The 18,239-nt window shown below is 46.5% G+C and overlaps 1 protein-coding gene across 1 annotated transcript in view; it reads right to left on the bottom strand.

The window, feature by feature from the left end:
* The window catches only part of anos1b (anosmin 1b), a 46,985-nt gene that overhangs the window by 10,989 nt on the left and 17,757 nt on the right, over positions 1 to 18,239 (bottom strand). The window contains exons 3-7 of the mRNA XM_028999970.1: positions 14,880 to 14,942; positions 7,918 to 8,122; positions 7,148 to 7,332; positions 6,289 to 6,418; positions 2,308 to 2,510 (exon numbers count right to left, since the gene is read on the bottom strand). Coding sequence (XP_028855803.1) covers positions 2,308 to 2,510; positions 6,289 to 6,418; positions 7,148 to 7,332; positions 7,918 to 8,122; positions 14,880 to 14,942 — 786 coding nt within the window. The remainder of the gene's footprint in view (positions 1 to 2,307; positions 2,511 to 6,288; positions 6,419 to 7,147; positions 7,333 to 7,917; positions 8,123 to 14,879; positions 14,943 to 18,239) is intronic.

Raw genomic sequence — 18,239 nt, 5'->3', positions numbered from 1 at the left:
TGGTACGGTTTTGGTTACAAGACAATGTTCGCATGAAGAGCTGCTGTCCTTGTTCAAGGGGCTTGAGGAAGAAACGCACACACAAACACACAACTGAAAGGTGCCATAAGTTGGTTGACTCCATGCCACACAGATGTGAAGCAGTTATAAAAAACGGTGGTCGTACAACAAAATATTAGTTTAGTGATTCACAGGATTGCTAAATCCTAGAAACAAAAAACGCTTGTTCAATGCAAATTTAGGCAGCAATAACAGCCTCGAGTCTTTTTGAATATGACATTCACAGAGTTGTCCTGAAGCCACTCCTTTAATATCTTGGCTGTGTTGTCCTGCTGAAAGATCAGTCATCCCAGTCTGAGTTCAAGAGCGATCTGGAGCATGTTTTCATCCAGGATGTCTCTGTACGTTGCTGCAGTCCTCTTTCCCTCTATCCTGACTAGACTCCCGGTTCCTGCTGCGGAAAAACATCCACACAGCATGATGCTGCCCCCACCATGCTTCACTGTAGGGATAGTATTGGACTGGTGATGAGTAGTGCCAGGTTTCCTCCAAACTTGCCATTCACACCAAAAAGATCAATCTTTGTCTCATCATACCATGGTTTATCATGGTCTGACAGTCCGCCTTTTACTAAGGAGTGGCTTCCGGCCACTCTACCATATAGGACTGATTGGTGAATTGCTGTAGAGATGGAGACAGAGTAACCACTCTGACAGAGTGACCATCGGGTTCTTGGGTCATCTCCCTGACTACGGCCCTTCAGCTTAGGTGGCCGGCCAGCTCTAGGAAGAGTTCTGGGGGTTCCGAACATTTACATTTACATTTACAGCATTTATCAGACGCCCTTATCCAGAGCGATTTACAATCAGTAGTTACAGGGACAGTCTCCCTGGAGCAATTTGGGGTTAAGTGTCTTGCTCAGGGACACAATGGTAGTAAGTGGGATTCGAACCCGGGTCTTCTGGCTCATAGGCGAGTGTGTTACCCACTAGGCCACTAGGCCACTAGGCTACTACCACCCGTACCACTTACAGATGATGGAGGTTGATGGAGGTGCTCATTGGGTTCTTCAAAGCAGCAACTGTGGGACATTATATAGACAGGTATATCCCTTTTCAAATCATGCCCAATCAACTGTTTTTCTCCACAGGTGGACTCCTATTAAGCTGCAGAAACATCTCAAGGATGATCAGGGGAAACAGAAGGCACCTGACCTCAATTATTTTTAATACATTTGCCAAAACCTCAAGTAAACTTTTCCCACAATGGGGTGTTGTGTTCTGAGGGATTATGAGGGAAATTCTGAGGGAAAATTAATTTAATCAATTTTGGAATAAGGCTGCAACATATCAGAATGTGGAGAAAGTCATGTGCTGTGAATACTTTCTGGATGTATGTTGTGATCCTTGGAAAACAAAATGCATCAATAAGAACTGTTCCCAAATCAGAACAATTTTTCACTTAAGCAACGGAAAAAGTGCGTTTATTATGAGGACTGACATAATGGTCAAGTTAAGTTTGTGTTGTTGCATACAACTGTGGCAACAAATTTAGAACAACTGCCTATGAAACAAAAAACAAGTTCATACCCTGGACTCATTTATGAGCTCACTGCCAGCAGCATGTCACTTTTGCATGTGCAGAATAAACCATGCAGCTTCTTGGGTTTCAAAATGCTGAGGACATGTGTCAGGGGGCACGCCCATAGAAAATACCATATTTCAACTGTGGAAGCTTTTTAATTTTCATGATATAAGCAAGTCAATGAATAATGAAGTGGTCATAGGCAAAAATCCCACATTTATGTCCCCCTGACATAAATGTGTCCCCCCCAAATCCACATAAAACACAAAATATTTTTTATTTGAACAATATATTCATGTTTGTTGAATGCACAATACAAGTTGTGCTAATTAAAAACTGTTTGAGAGTTATAACACGTGAAAGATTTACACCCCCCACCTAATCTTCAGTGGTTCAGTTGCTGCTGAGCAGAGCGGCATGTATATAGTTGCAATACATTAAAACTGGTTATTGATAACTACACTGCGGAATCGAATCCTGAAATGTCAAGGTGTCACTGAGACCGCCTTGAGCAAGGTACCATTCCCACACTCTGAACTGAGCGTCTTTCCTGGCTGCCCACTTTTTACTAAGGGTGATGTGTTAAATGGAGAGTACACATTTCATTGTGTGCACTGGTTTCTGTGTCACATGTGACAATGAATCACTTTCGCTTTCATATCCTAAAAAGGTCTTGCAACACCTCAACTACTCTAGTATGATAGACTTCTGTAGAACACATACCCCATCAGTGACCTGAGCGTTTTCCCTCCTGCTGTTGCCAAGGCGTGGTGCTCCACGGACACTCCAGGTCACCTTGAAGTGGTGAACGGCCAGATCTCCTTCTGCCGGCGGGTCCCAGTAGAGAATCACGCCCACTAGGCCACTGGAGCGCATGGTGAAGTTCCCTCTCCTCAGGTTCTGTGGGGTCTCTGGGGGGAAGGGGTCTGTATGGAGGATGGAGACACCAGAGCTGGATGAGATGGTAGGGAAGAGGCACATGACCGCCTCTACGGTCACCCCATCTGACCTGTGGAGCACAAGCTCAGCGCGGCGGCATGCCGGGTTAACCTATGCCATGAAAAACTGCAAATTGCTGGGTGCTGTTGTGTTTTGCTGATATGTGTGATTTCAGAGACTCTTGTTACAAGGACTGTAAAGCAAAGCAAACAGAGTCACCAGGAGGACCAGGGTCAAAAATAGCCTGCGCTACACCAATCTGGCCTAAAATAAACCCCTGCTGGGATGCAGTCGTTTGATTAAGCAAACATTTGCCTTAAAACCGAAAACCAGGCTCTCCCCTGAGAATAATAACACATTTGTGCTGGAGCGGCACTCGTGCATTGTGTCATTAATAATGGCGACAGAAATATGGCTAATGGTGTTGGCTCTCAGGAGCTTCCACTTCCTCGTGCCCCCCTGCTCATCTCTGTTCCTCCTCCAGCCGCGCTGGGCCACATGTGGACTGTTTTTAAAACGCGAGGAACTGCTCAGGGTGCGGAGACGGGTGCACTGACAGATGGCCAGGGTGGAAAGTGGGGTGGGAGGGAGCAAGCGTGTGAGGGATGATGAATGCCTGTTCCATCCATCTCGGCCTCCACCCTGGACACAAAATTAAAGGCAAGGGGTGAACAAAGAAAAAAATGTTCCACCACTTCTCCATTGGGATCCAGTTTCTGAAATCTTTGATTAATGGAACTTGATTAATGTTAACTTGACATTTGGATCTGATATCAGATATTTGCAGTCAGGGTCAAAGTTCGGAAACTCTTGCTTGCTGAATAGGACACAATTAGGCCAAGAAGTTGTGGCAGCAGAGGTCTCTGAACATAGATTATGTTGCTTTTATCCACAGACAAGTATCAGTATGACTTAAATTCTACTTTAAAAGAACTGAGACGACTGCAAATACAAAAAAGAAATCTGTCTGTCCAGCTGTGGGCCTTTGCGTAAGGTGGGTGTGGCTTGTTGGGTCATCTGCTCCAGTTAAAGTCAGTTCATTTTCAAGTTCAAAATGTGTGTCACTAGTCACAATTGTCAAGTTTTTTATCATTTTTTATTCGGACAAAACCTTTCATCTTCAGTTTAACTTGAGCAATTGAGGGAATGAACGCGGTCCCTAAACATTTTAAATTCTTGCCAGCACCATGATTTCCATTCAGCTTTGTTATATGAAGTCTTTAACTGCTGGAAGATTTCAGAGTGTTACAGGGGTGAGAAGACCTTTCATCTGGGATCCTACTTGTTTTACAGTCCTTCTTTACCACCTGCTGTCAAAATGAAGCAGGAAAATGAAACCTTCAGGCTGTCGGTGTGTCCAGTTGGCTACACCCTCTCCTTTAACTGCTGCTATAATGGCTGCACCAATGACATTTTAATGATTAACAACTGTAGCGTTTGTATTTTCAATATTATTATAGCATTGGACATTTAATATCATAATATAAACCTTTTATTATGTTCGAGTGACCACAATATATTTTGGTGAATTTGATTTTAAATTAATACACTTTGTAAAACTGTATCATTCCGTCTCTTCATTCAAAACAACAAGCCTCCAGACAGCTACTTTCTGTTATCCACGATTCCACAATTCTATCAAAACAATAATGTAACATTTCTCACAAGCTTCAATTCTCTAAATATTCTACCCGTGGATTACCTTCAACAACTCTGTGCTTGGATTCACAGGTTGTTGGCAGACATGTTTTTGTGATTGGCTTTGTGATTGGCTGACTAAGGAAATAAAATGACGTAGGATGCGATATGCCTCGAAATCTCTAATGTAGATAATCTCCAGCACAACACAGCCAGCGGAGGTGCCCTGCTGAAGTGCTGGTGTTGGGCCCAGTCATTCCGGGCAGGCAATGGTGGCTGGTTCTGTTTATCTCTCAGTGGGGTCTGGCACACAGAGCCCCCCCAGCTGAAGATGGATGTGCTTGTTCATGGCTGGCCAGAGCCCGCTCCCGCACAGAAGTGCTGCTCATCATGAAAATTACTAGCCTTGATCGGATCCAGGGCAGTAATAATCGCCCACTTCTGAGATCCATAACCCATGTTGTGTTAAAGGGCAGCATCACAGCTATAGCGAGCAGAGGACACAACAGGCGTGTTGCGTTTACTTCATTGCACGCTGTGTTTTCTTCTCTTTTCTCAACACTGATTCCAGGCGGTGGAAATGTATCAGTGTTAGAGAAAAGATCGAACCCCTGGAATTCCTGGCTTTGAGTTATGCATTACTTAAGCGTGCTATAATTGTATTTTGGAGTTTCTATGGGATGGGCTCAGACACAGACTATGCCCATTCCAGCAACCCTGTGGTCAGAAATGATATGGCGCAAATCCTAGAGGAACCATGATGTGACCAAGAAGTGCTAAACACAGTCAGATGTATTAATCAGAACAGCGAGTGGCAACAAAAATATATACCAACGTATCTGACCACAATAAATCAGAAACAGAAAATGCTGTATTTGCAGTGAATGTGTGTGTGCGAATGGATGCATATTTATTATCGTGTACATAGCGTCTGAAAATTAGTATATCATGAATAGTACTTTTCATAATTACAAGTCATATTGATTGTTAATGTTTAAAATAATGTTTGCCAGCTCATGAAATCCAGAATGTATGGATTCCCAAATGCAGAAATGTCAGCCTCAAAAAAGTGAATACTCGGTTGGGGTGATAATTTAGACTTTGTCAAAAAATAAAATTAAAACAATGTAGTAATTACTTTTCTCAATATTACATTTTGTTTATGTGTGTTGTGTGTTAATGTTTGTGTGTGTAGTTGTGTATGTCCATGTGCCTCCATAGTGCATGCACATTGTGTACGATGCTTGTATATAAGTGTGTGTGCGTGCATACATGTTTGTGCCACTTGAATGTCTGCATTTATGCCTCTCTGCATGTGTGTATGGAAGAGTGGGGGCTGCAGGCAGCTATGTGGCGCAGCCCCTGGATTCCAGGGGGCTGTGGTGGGACGGCTGCACACAGACGGGCCACGCCGGTGCTGTGCTGCTCCTGTGGTCTCCCCATCTCTCAGAGGATTTACAGATGTAGCCACAATATGCCTTGCACGAGTAAATGACCCGGTGTTGAGCAAAGAGTCCTTTTTTTCTCCACGTCTTTCACATGTGGGGTCTGCTTGTGAGGAAGGCTGACCACCAAATAAAAAGACCTGACTGTCAAGTGTGTCAGAAGGGTAATTGAGGGTAAACTCCAAAATTTCTATAATAAATTATTAAAATGTTATATTAAATGACCTATTTACACTTCATGCGTTTCGTGTTCATACGCAGACAAAAATCGGATGTGCTTTTCGATAGCTCACAGTTTTACTAAAGCTCTGCACTGATCTAATGACCCAGGTAGGATTTAGAGTTACCAGTTCAGTTTGAACCTGGAAGTTAAGACAGCCCTGGTGGCAGCACTGATCGCTGAACAGCAGAAAAGAGAGTCGCTCCAGGATTTTGCAACATTGCAGTTGCCACAATTAATGCTAATTAACCTACTTGTGCATGTTTTTGTATTTTAACTTCTTTCCTTTTCCAAATGGTAGGTTTTCCTACTTCATAAAAAAATGTTCGCCATTGGGGAATCTGCATTATGAGGAAAGATATTCGTGACAAATATCCCAAATATCGCAAAAGATTTCACATATTGCCTCGCTATTGAACAAGGAGCAGCTAAGTGAGCATTAGGAAGCTCTGCTGGTCTCACCTCGGGAGGAGAAGAAATGTTTGCTTGGGGTCGTGAAGCCACGGGTGCCCTGGCTGTTGACTGCGCTAACCCTGAACTGGTACCACCTGTGGGGTCGAATGTCTTTCAGCACGGCATGGTCCTCCATCGTCTTAAAGGAGAGGAGCAAACAGGGATTAATGTACAGAGAGAAGGAGCTTTAATAAAGACAAATCAGTCCCCCAGTGCTTTCCATCACCCGCTCCGAGCTGATAAGAGGCCGGGGCGATGACATGAGCGAGTACGGGAACGTAACCCTGTAACGCCAGGGAATACCTCTATTCCACCGCTCCCTGTCCTACTCCCATTACCAACTTCATTCCTTCTTTCAGTCAGTCTAACCAAACAACGAGACGATTGTTCTCCTGCTTTTAATTTTTTTTATAAAAGGGCCTCGGCAACGGTATGGATTTCACCAAATGATACATGCATTCTGCATTAGGTGCATGTTTGGAGGTGCACATAAAAAGCAGAAAGGAAAGAGGTTTAAATAAAGAGCAGAAATGATAAAGACTTCAGTCTCAGTAGCCACTAGAACGAACTGATTTATATACACATGTGGGCAGCAGATTGATTCCAGATCAGCGGCAGTGAGCAGGAGATGAACTGTGAACTTCAGGGACAGGACAGGGAGTGCTCTGATTGATGAAGTGAGAACCTGCAGCACTTAAAACCCAGGACAGAACATATTTCAGCCTCATCAATTAAAAAAAAGAGAGAGAGATATGACCTTGTAGCTCATAGCACAGTACATATTTCAGAGACGATTTAAATCCTCCATCTGATGAAATCAGCAGAAGGAGCACAGGTCTGGGATTGAACAGGTTTCGCTGGGCTTTACCATGAGCACAGTTTGCCAGGAGGATGCTTCATCTTCACTGGGGTGGATGCCAAAGTTCCACCTCCTCTGCAAGATGTAAAGCACAGGCTCAATGGACACGTTGAACTTGGACGTCCACATTACTTCCAAATGGCCTAGGTGGTCCTCCAAGAAGGTCATGTCTTTCTTGGGCTTCAGGGGCACACCTACATATAGCCAGTGTGGTCAGGAGAAAGACATAATATTTTTTGAGACATAATCTCAAAGCATTGAATCACACTGATCTAATAATGTACACTGTGTAATTTGATTTGACATGTATAATAGTAAATATGAAAAAGGCAAATATACATGCATAATGAAATGAAATACATTGGTACATTGGTTTTGTGATGTAATTACTACATTTTCTACTTATTTTAATATCCTGAGTACTGTGATATAATACATTTAGTACATTTAGTACTTTTTGTGAAAAATGTCAGCACATGTTCAATACATCTTTGAAAATTCTGTGAACGTTTAATCATTCTGCTCTTTATTCTAGTGCCATAACAGTTAGTCAAACAATTTCACACACCACCTCCTGCATTTTTCATCATCTTCAGCTTATATGGAGGTTGTATCAATTCTATTATCATTAGAATTCATTATTGGTTTCCAGCAGCACAAAATGAAATAAATGTTATTTCTGATGATGTGTCCCTGGAGTGTTTTCACACAGTATTTGGGAAAACACACATTCAGCTCTGAAAGCAAGCTGCACAGTGGGCAGAATTATCTCTCCGCACCCTTGAAGAGGTTAGCAGGTGTTTGGCAGGTGTGGCCACAGCCGTTCGGGCAACACTTCTTAGAGCCGGAACATTCTTGGTCGTCGCTGCAGCTCTCCACACAGGCGGCTGCGAAGCCAGAAGCCCTCTGAGGTGGGGGACAATCCCCCTGCTTCTGTATCTGGATGGAGGACAGGAACTCTGCACTGGTCACGCACTCGTGGTGCTGCTCACAGATGTCATGGAAATTAGAGAAAGAAAGAGACAGAAGGGATCAAGACAGAACGACATGAAAATAGATGAAAATGGGTAAGCATTGGGCTTCTTTGCTTGTGTAAATACACAGATAAAACAAGACAGAAACACAATCATTAAAGATGTCTGGGCATTTAAATCCTCCAAAATAAAGAAGTGCACGAGTCAAATATTGGGCTCCGCCCCATTTAAACATCCCCTGTGGAGGACGCTAAAAGTTGCTCTGTTATATTCTTGATATGCCCATATTATTTCAAGCAGGTATGTGCAGTGACTTGAGTTCTCCAACTAAAACAAAACCGGGCATTTTAAACACGTTTACAATATCAAAGTCTTGATGCAAATCGAAATGATGAACTTTACAGTCCTGCTCTTTGACTAGAGCAGTTTGTAGTATAATTTTCAGTCGTATAGTGATCCTGAGCACAAAATATGTTTTTTTTTCCACTCAAACTCACGCTGTGCTGCTAAAGCCACAGATGTCCTCCATGAGATTCTGTGTTGAATTTCTCCAGACGTGATTCAGCAATGATCCACAGATTCAGGAATAAACGAATGTTACATCCTATTTGCTACGTCCTATAAAAAACATATTCACCAAACTGACTGACATCTATTGGAGCCAATTCTACACAGTCTAGGGCCACATACAACCATATGTGGTTTGGCCTATCATTATGTTAAAACTAAAAATAGAAATTCCAGTTGTGCTTTGTGAGACAAAAAATAAAAACGTTCTCAGATTTTTCTTGCATTTTACATGCATTTACTGGCCTGAAATTCTATTTCATTTCAAATAAAAAGTTAAAATCTTTGATCATATGGACAAACAACTTTTAGAATATGTGCAAAAATATGAAGATTTTCAGATTTACATTAAAGTAGTTTACCTTGTTTGAACCTTGTTTGGTTCTTTGACCTTACACTGAGCACCAGTTTGAAAATAGTGCCCTAAATGACTTTTCACTTGCTACATTTACAGCATTTATCAGACGCCCTTATCCAGAGTGAATTACAATCAGTAGTTACAGGGACAGTCCCCCCCTGGAGATACTTAGGGTTAAGTGTCTTGCTCTGGGACACAATGGTAGGAAGAACTTGGGTCTTCTGGTTCATAGGCGAGTGTGTTACCCACTAGGCTACTACCCTCACTTAATATAACAACAACACTACAGGTTATCACTTATAATATGAGGCAGTCTCCCTGGAGCAACTTAGGGTTCAGTGTCTTGCTCAGGGACACAATGGTAGTAAGTGGGATTTGAACCTGGGTCTTCTGGTTCATAGGCGAGTGTGTTACCCACTAGGCTACTACCACTACTACCACTCCCACAGTAGACGAGGGAGAGCTCACCACGCTGGAACCACTTCCAACCACCCACTGAGTTGAATATGTTACTGACTGTCCAGAAGGCCTATTTCTGCCCAAAGTTAGGCTCTCACTGTGTTTTTAACATCTTGCAAACAAACAGTCTCTCTGGCACAGCGTGGTTTGTGGAGCTGAATGCAGCGCTCTCACTGTCAGCCCACATCTGGCTGAAAGTGGAAAGCCATGCAGTTGACTTAGAAAAAAAAACAAACAAATGGAAAACGTTAATTTGCAGAACAGATCCAAGAATTACTTAACTCAACACTTCTTCTGGTCTGATGCAATGTACGTTTCGTCCACTGAATGGACACCAAGCTGGGAAAACAGCAGAGGACCTTGCCCCTTACTATTCTAATATAGAGCGGCTACAGGATATTTCTATATATAATCATTCAGCACATCTCTGACATGAGTCTTGCTTTTGATTAATCCGCCAGTCGTATTAAAGGGTATTAGATAATGGCAGCTGGATCTCAACAAGATGTGAACAGTTCCTTTCATGTTCCACTGGGAAGACCTTTGAGACTGAACACTGGCCTTATCTGGAGCAGCTCAATTATCTTTTGCTCTTTGTGGTTCTCACAGAGGAACAGAGAGACCTTCGGGTCTTTGAAGCGCAAAGTGATAAAAGATTAATATAATTAAGACTGGCAACAGTGATATTTATAAGTAGAATAATTTGGCATACCTCCCCTCTGAAAGCTCCTACAGTAAACACATGAAACATTCTGGGCCTGTGGGAGCTTTTGCATTTCACACGTTCTTCAAATCTGAAGCTGCTGCTTTTGAGGTCTGTTCTGATTCGAAAACAAAGGTTAATTTTAGTATGAAATTAATGTAATAGTGCTGTGGAAAGGAGGGCAAGAATCAACTTCACTGTCAGGATTGCCTGCAGCTGGGCTCCACACCGGAACCCAATCCTGACGCCCCATAAATGCCGGAAGTTTCCGCCCGTTCGGGGTCGCTGGCATTTTCGTGAACTCGCTGCACGAACTTGACCTAGTTTTGTTTTCATGTGTTTTGAGTTCTGGCAATCGCCACACGCCTACGGGTTTGTTTAAGTTCTTTATTTACGTTAAACTGTTTTCGGCCACCGCGCCATTGTTTCTTTGTATTTCTTTGTTTGTTAATAAAAACCCCTTCCCAGTATGTCAGACCTCTGCGCTTCCTTCCCCCGTAAGTCCGTAGTCGTGACAGAATGCCAGCGACCCACCCAAAAGCGCAGAGGTGGAAAGCGGAGGAGAAGAAACGCCGCGAAGGACGCAGCGCGGCGCGGTGAACGCGGACGGCAGGGGAGAGACGCGCCGCCCGTTCTGGTGGAGCGTTTTCTCCCCGAGAAGCCGTGGTACGCGGCGCCGCGTGATGACGTCACCCCCGGGAAACTCCGCGAAACCCGGAAGCGACAACGTCGGCGGGTGAGTGGGCGGAGCGAGGACGTTGGCGTCGGCAGCAGCGAGGAAGTGACGTGGGCAGCGAGCGCAGAAGATGCGACCCCCACGATCTTCGGCATGTCGAGCCAAGAACTCTGCGCTCTGCTGGCAAGGCTCCCCGTGGACTGGGACGACACGGATGACGACGAGAGCACGGGAGACGAGAGTTGGGCTCCGCCCATCGCGCCAGTCTGCGATCGTCGCAAGGTCCGTGGGGACCCACGTCACTTCCAGGGGGGTGAGAAGCGGCAACAACAACGACGGCGTTCCTCCAGCGAGGAGGTGGGCAGCCTCCAGCCCGAATGGCCAGAGTACTGCCCATGGGAGCTTATCGCGCCATGGGTCCAGGATGTCCGCAGGGTGGACGACCCTCGGAGTCACCGGTGGGAGGACACGGATGACGAAAGCGATGATGACGTGGATTTTCGGTGGGCGGTCGGTGCCGGGATGGCTCCGCCCAGCGTGCGCGTCCGAGATCATCGCGGCGTCCGTGATGACCCATGTGACTTCCGGGGGTACGAGGTTGACACGGACGACGACCAGGATCGTCACGAGGTCCGTGGAGACCCACGTCCCTCCCAGCAGTGTGAGGAAAGCTGGTGGAAGAGGGCGACGGGATGTCGGCAGCCAGCAACTGCGCTGCCGGGACTGCCTCGCAGGGAATCCTCCATTCCTGCTCCAGTCGCCGACCCGCCTTCCCTCTGCCCGGACGTTCCCCAGCGAAAAGGCAGCGCAGCACCAGCGTCCACACCTGCTGGAGAAGACGTCCACCCCCCTCCACATCACACACCTACCACCATCTCCAGCAACGTGCCCAGCCCCATGTGGGACAGCCCAATTGTCCCGGGACCCTTCAGTGGGGCAGCAGACACTGATAAGACCACCACCATCCTATCGTGTCTGCTTGGGTCAGCATGGGGCTGGAGCGCAGCCCTCTGGCAACAGGGAGAGACAGACAGCAGTTTTCGGGACTTCCAGCAGAGACTGAGGGCGGAGTTTGATCGGCCAGAGCCTGAGCCAGGGATCGAACTCTGCCCCTCCACCACGTCCAGCGCCAGTCAGGATCCGGGGCAAGAAGACCAAGCACTGGCGGGCGACGAGAAGGTCGCACCTCCCGAGATCCTGGCTGTGCCCCCTGAGGAGGTCCTGGAGAGCCCAGAGAGGGAGCCAGACGACCCTCTCTTCTGTCTGTCTCTGTCTGTGTGTGTCTGTGTGACATATGTGTCCGTATGTCGCCCCCACTTCCCCTCTTTGTGTCCACCAGATGGCGACCCAGCCGCGGAGCCGAACCCCAGGGAGGAGGTTCCTGACCCGAATGTGCTGGTCCAAGGCGAGGTGGACAAGCCCCAAGGTACCCCTAAGTCCAGCCGGGGGGGGTGCTCCCCCAAAGAATTTTTTGGGGGGGTGCAGTTCGGGTTGGGGACTCCTCCTGAGGGGAGGGGAGGTGGGGAAGCGATGGAGCTGGGTCCTCCGGTAGCCAGTGAGGAGGGCGGGCCAGGCATGGGCCTGCGTCTGCCTCCAGAGGGGTGGAGCGCCATAGAGCCCCCGGGTAGGCATGAGGACCCAGCTGGGACAGGCAGGAAGAGGGCCTGCTTGTCCCAACGGACGCAGAAGGGGCTAGCCGGATGGTCTGGCAATGCCCCCCCCTTGGCACCAGGGCCGTGCAGCGAGAGGGGCTGCATAGTCCCAGAAGGCACCAGCCTGGGGTGCCTGGAACAGTCGCCGGAGGCTCTGGGACAATCTCCCTGCGCGGTGCAGGGGGTGACACAAGAAGTGTCAGAGGGGACGTGTGGAGACAGGGCCCACATGTACCCAGATGGATCGGCCCTGATTATTGTGTGCAGGTACGGGAGTCCGGGGCCGCCATGCGGGACCACGCCGGGGAGCCAGGCCGAGGGTCCGGGGCCGCCAAGCGGGACCACGCCGGGGAGCCAGGCCGAGGGTCCGGGGCCGCCAAGCGGGACCACGCCGGGGAGCCAGGCCGAGGGTCCGGGGCCGCCAAGCGGGACCACGCCGGGGAGCCAGGCCGAGGGTCCGGGGCCGCCACGCCTGACCACGCCGGGGAGCCAGCCCGAGGCACCGGGGCCGCCACGCCTGACCACGCCGGGGAGCCAGCCCGAGGGACCGGGGCCGCCACGCCTGACCCCGCCGGGGAGCCAGCCCGAGGGACCGGGGCCGCCACGCCTGACCCCGCCGGGGAGCCAGCCCGAGGGACCGGGGCCGCCACGCCTGACCCCGCCGGGGGAGCCAGCCCGAGGGACCGGGGCCGCCACGCCTGACCCCGCCGGGGAGCCAGCCCGAGGGACCGGGGCCGCCACGCCTGACCCCGCCGGGGAGCCAGCCCGAGGGACCGGGGCCGCCACGCCTGACCCCGCCGGGGAGCCAGCCCGAGGGACCGGGGCCGCCACGCCTGACCACGCCGGGGAGCCAGCCCGAGGGACCGGGTCCTCCAAGGGGAGGATACAGCAGGGCAGGAGCCCTGTGGTTGCCGCCGTCCGCCCCGCCGCCTCCACTGATGGTACTGTTGGGGCTCCGAGGACGTAGCCCTTGGAGGGGGGGCTCTGTCAGGATTGCCTGCAGCTGGGCTCCACACCGGAACCCAATCCTGACGCCCCATAAATGCCGGAAGTTTCCGCCCGTTCGGGGTCGCTGGCATTTTCGTGAACTCGCTGCACGAACTTGACCTAGTTTTGTTTTCATGTGTTTTGAGTTCTGGCAATCGCCACACGCCTACGGGTTTGTTTAAGTTCTTTATTTACGTTAAACTGTTTTCGGCCACCGCGCCATTGTTTCTTTGTATTTCTTTGTTTGTTAATAAAAACCCCTTCCCAGTATGTCAGACCTCTGCGCTTCCTTCCCCCGTAAGTCCGTAGTCGTGACATTCACTTTAGATGTAAACAGGTATATGCAGGTATTTCATTGTTCCAGTTGGTTCCAGTTTCTGTTGGATTGTGTATTAGAATGTGCAATTTGAAAAATAATCTTTAGAAGCCTTCATTGGGCAAAGTTGGGTAGAATTGAATTCCTATCACAGTACTTTTCAGCTAATTTGTCACTAACACACCCTTCTCTTTTCATCACCATTCACTCCCATGTGGATGGTAAATCTCTCCTGGACACCATCCAGGTGGAATGACCGCTGACCTTGATGAATTTCCCTGCTTGGCCTGTACTGCCCGGTCCTTAAAAGCCACCATTGTCATCGGCCAGAACTTTATATCGTAATACACTGCTAAAAAAAAAGGGAACACTTAAACTGCACAATTTAACTCCAAGTCAGTCACACTTCTGTGAAATCAAACTGCCCAATTAGGAAGCAACACTGACGATCAATTTCACATGCTTTTGTTCAAATGGAATAGACAACAGGTGGAAATTATAGGCATTTATCAAGTCGACCCCGGTAAAGACGTTGCTCTGGAGGTGGTGACCACTTCTCAGTGCCTTTGCCTTCTGGCTGATGTTTTGGTAACTTTTGAATGCTGGTGGTGCTTTCATACTAATGAGAGCATGAGAGTCTACAACCTACACAAGTGGCTCAGGTAGTTCAGATCATATAGGATGGCATGTCAATTTGAGGTGTGGCAAGAGGGTTTGCTGTGTCTGTCAGCATAGTGTCCAGTGCATGGAGGCGCTACCAGGAGACAGACCAGTACATCAGGAGACTGTTGCCTTTGGCTGCTCACTAAAGGTCTTGAGCACTGTTCTAATGTTTGGCTCTTTGTGACAATGTACATTGTAAAAAGTGTTGTACAATTTTTATTTAATTGATTAATACTTCAATATCTGCTAGTTGCCAAAGCCCCAGGTCCCAGATTGATGGTCTAAGATAGTCAGTGTTTTCTCCAATGTACCCTGTCCTGCCAAGCCCCAACCATCTCCAGTCGCTCTGACGTACAGTGAGACCAAAACAGACAGATGAGACTCACCTCGCATGCCTTGTCTGGTAAAGCATGTCCTGTTTCCCACAGTTCCTTACATGGCTGCAGGCACTGTGAACAAACACGTAAACAAAACGTAGGTCAGCATGTAACCTTTCAGAAAGGCCACACCCATTAGGCAGCATAAAAAAAGAACAGCAAGATGAATAATCTCAAATTTAACATGAAATTGCCCATTCTCAAGAAATGATTTTAAATCCTGATTATATCTGGTCATTTGTTTTTAGACTTTAGAAGTGTTTTATATTAATGAAGCTTTTAAAATATTCCTTTTCATAAAAGCTTTCAGATTTATTCACAGATTCTCAGCACACAAAGAAAATGTCCACTGCATTTGGGCACCTTGATGCTTTATGGATTCTCACATCCTTAAATATGCTACACTTTTTATTTCTCACCAGTAGTGTTCAGCAGGTTAAACACACACGTCTTTAACAGCTAGACAAACCTCATTCACCTTTGGAACCAGAATGTGGTATCAAAGTCCAAATTGGCCCATCAGAGCCCATTTCTAATGGTTCTAGACACTGTGAACAATATTTTAGGGCTGTGTTAAAATTCAAGTTTTTGAACTTGGAACTTCAAAGTACATTTACAGCTTTTATCAGACACCCTTATCCAGAGCGACTTACAATCAATAGTTACAGGGACAGTCCCCCCTGGAGCAATTTAGGGTTGTGTGTCTTGCTCAGGGACACAATGGAAGTGGGAATTGAACCTGGGTCTTCTGGTTCATAGGCAAGTGTGTTACCCACTAGGCTACTACAACCCGTAAAGTAAATTAATTTGAGAGATCATTGGCACTTCTGAGGTCACCAGTCATGGTTATATGATGCTCTTCATGCACACAGTCATTAAACAGAATGGGGCTACAGAAACTGGCTTATTAGCCGAATGATGGAGATACCAGGCTGTTTTTTTTATTGTCAGCATCAACCCAGGCACAGCGCACATGGACATTTTTTGAGGGTGAGTGAATTTGCATTAATTCAAAGCATCAAAAAGAAATACAGTCTCCAAATTCTTGGGATCATGTTAGTTAAACTGAGCTAAAAGCAGAGTGTAAAACCAAAAACTGTCAGCCCAGTGCCAAAATGTAAAAATGTAAAATGTATTTAATCACTTGCGGCAAGGTGAATAACATTTGGAGGAGCTTCAAAGACTATGCTTATTAGAATATTTCCATATGCCTGTCTTTCAACCACCAATGACCCCTTAGAGGCAACAGATCAAACAGAGAACAAACAAGCAACAAATGACAGATATAATCCAGCTCCTTTACTTACAATGCAGTAAACCGCAGGTCCCAGATCAGATATACTCTGACACAGACTTCAAATTCACATTTCCTGATCACTTACTGATGTGAAAACATGTCATTGGTCCTGTATAAAGAATCTTGTTTGCCAGCAGTGCACATGGGTTGAAGGTTGCAGCCCGAAGGGCAATGGAAGTGAATGCTACAGTATGTGTCCAGTCTGAACTATTGTATTTTTTTACCCCCCTGTCTGACACCCATCTACCCTCACTTGACTCCTTTCTAATCAATCAGAGGTGTCCACTCCCAGCAGGGCTTCCCCAGTCCCTACTGCCAGAGAGAGATGGGAAATATTGAGACATCTGTTGTCTATTATAAGATGGAGCACTTTGACGTCTGCCACCATCCATTCACTTTTCCAGAGAAGACAGCTTTCTCTTGGCTGAACATTTCAAAGTCAGTCCTGCAACAGCAAGATGGAAAAGGGGAAAATACCAGAAAAAATTACTGAAAATGTTAATCATTGTGAGTATGCATGCGGTCTGTATTACTGGTATATACGAATATGTGCCCGTGAGTCACAGTGATTTTTTTTTCTTTTTATGAAGAAGCACTTGTTGATTATGCAGTTCTGTGCAAACATTGTTTTGCACAGTTGAAACAGTTTCAACATAATTTCTGAAACACGAGAGATTTGCTAGAACAACTGGAGGCTGAGCCCTCACACCTCTGTAAAAATATTCACGACCTCTCATAAGCAAAACTCTGCAGACTGAAGCAGGGTAACAGTGCTGTGGAGACCATTTCTTTGGTCAAAAATTTGCTATAAACTGTTTGGGTAAATAAATATTTTCATTTGATATGTAATATTTTAAGGAATCTGCTAAATCACTCTTTTACAGTGTATGAAGTAGAAAAACAACTTAACCCATTCGACCCAAATTAGAGACCCGAAGGTATACTGTACACCAAACCCAACATAACAGCCAACATGATAACACATTCAAGGTCAAAGTTGAGGCGGCCGCCTAAAAGGCCGTCTGCCACCACACGAGTCCACGCTGGCCCTGCATGCATTGCCTCCATTTAATCACCACTGACAGCCTTCCTGGGTCACCTTCACACCCCAGACTTTTAAAAAGCCCAATGCGGCTCGGCTACGTGCCTGGGAATTATCAATATGACAACACACTCCCCTCACAACGAACAGACAGCAGACGTGGAGGCGAGGGCTGAAATGAACCCATGTGAACTTGCTTCTGTGGCCTTCTCCGACGGAGAAGATAAGACTGAGCATCATGATCCGTGACCAGAGGTTATCAGTGGCTAATTTCTGTAATACACCAGTAGGAAATAGAGATTGATGGAGCTGGGTGGAACAGAGAAAACGAAGGCCTGGGGATCCTCATGATAGGAATAAAGAGCCTTTGTGAACACCTAATATTTAATAAATCCGTCCCTGCAGGGTTTGATTGCTATGCTAAAGCCTTGAGGTATTATTAAGTACAACTGCAGATCATCTGCTTTAAACTATGTTTGATCCTACTGAAGCACAATCTCTTATTTAACAAAAACACGATAGAATTAAATCCATAGGTAGTATTTCACAGGAAACTGAGACTTGTGAAGTGACAATGAATGCATATTTTGGCTATTGGAACATCATTTAGGATGTTCTTGGACTGGTCTCTCCAGGGTCTCTCTGTAGTTGTGTTTCCTTGTAAATAATATTAACACCCAGTAGCTCTTCCTCAGGGCAGCAAAGTTAAAAAACTTGATGTAAAATGCAATTTACAACAGACCCATGGGAGTGATAGCTTCACTGGCACAGAATTTTGTGAAATGATCACACTTTAGTCAGGAAGAAGTTACTGAATAAAAATGCCTTAGTTTTTTCATGAATACTGGATGACTCAAATTTAGACTTTTTTTTTGGCTCAGGGTGACAATTTCACAGCATATTTGGCTCCAACCATGCAGGATTTGGTGAGTGATGGTTTCCGCCACGGCTTCAGTGGCCCCTTCAGGTGTGTATTTCTTTAAATGCCATTGTGGAGGAGAGTTCATTTCTTCCAAAAATGTTTTAGGGG

Source organism: Denticeps clupeoides, chromosome 13 (genome assembly GCF_900700375.1).
Source record: "Denticeps clupeoides chromosome 13, fDenClu1.1, whole genome shotgun sequence".
Lineage (NCBI taxonomy): Eukaryota > Metazoa > Chordata > Actinopteri > Clupeiformes > Denticipitidae > Denticeps > Denticeps clupeoides.
The sequence above is the reverse complement of the archived record's forward strand: the minus strand, read 5'-3'. Positions and strand labels throughout refer to the sequence as shown.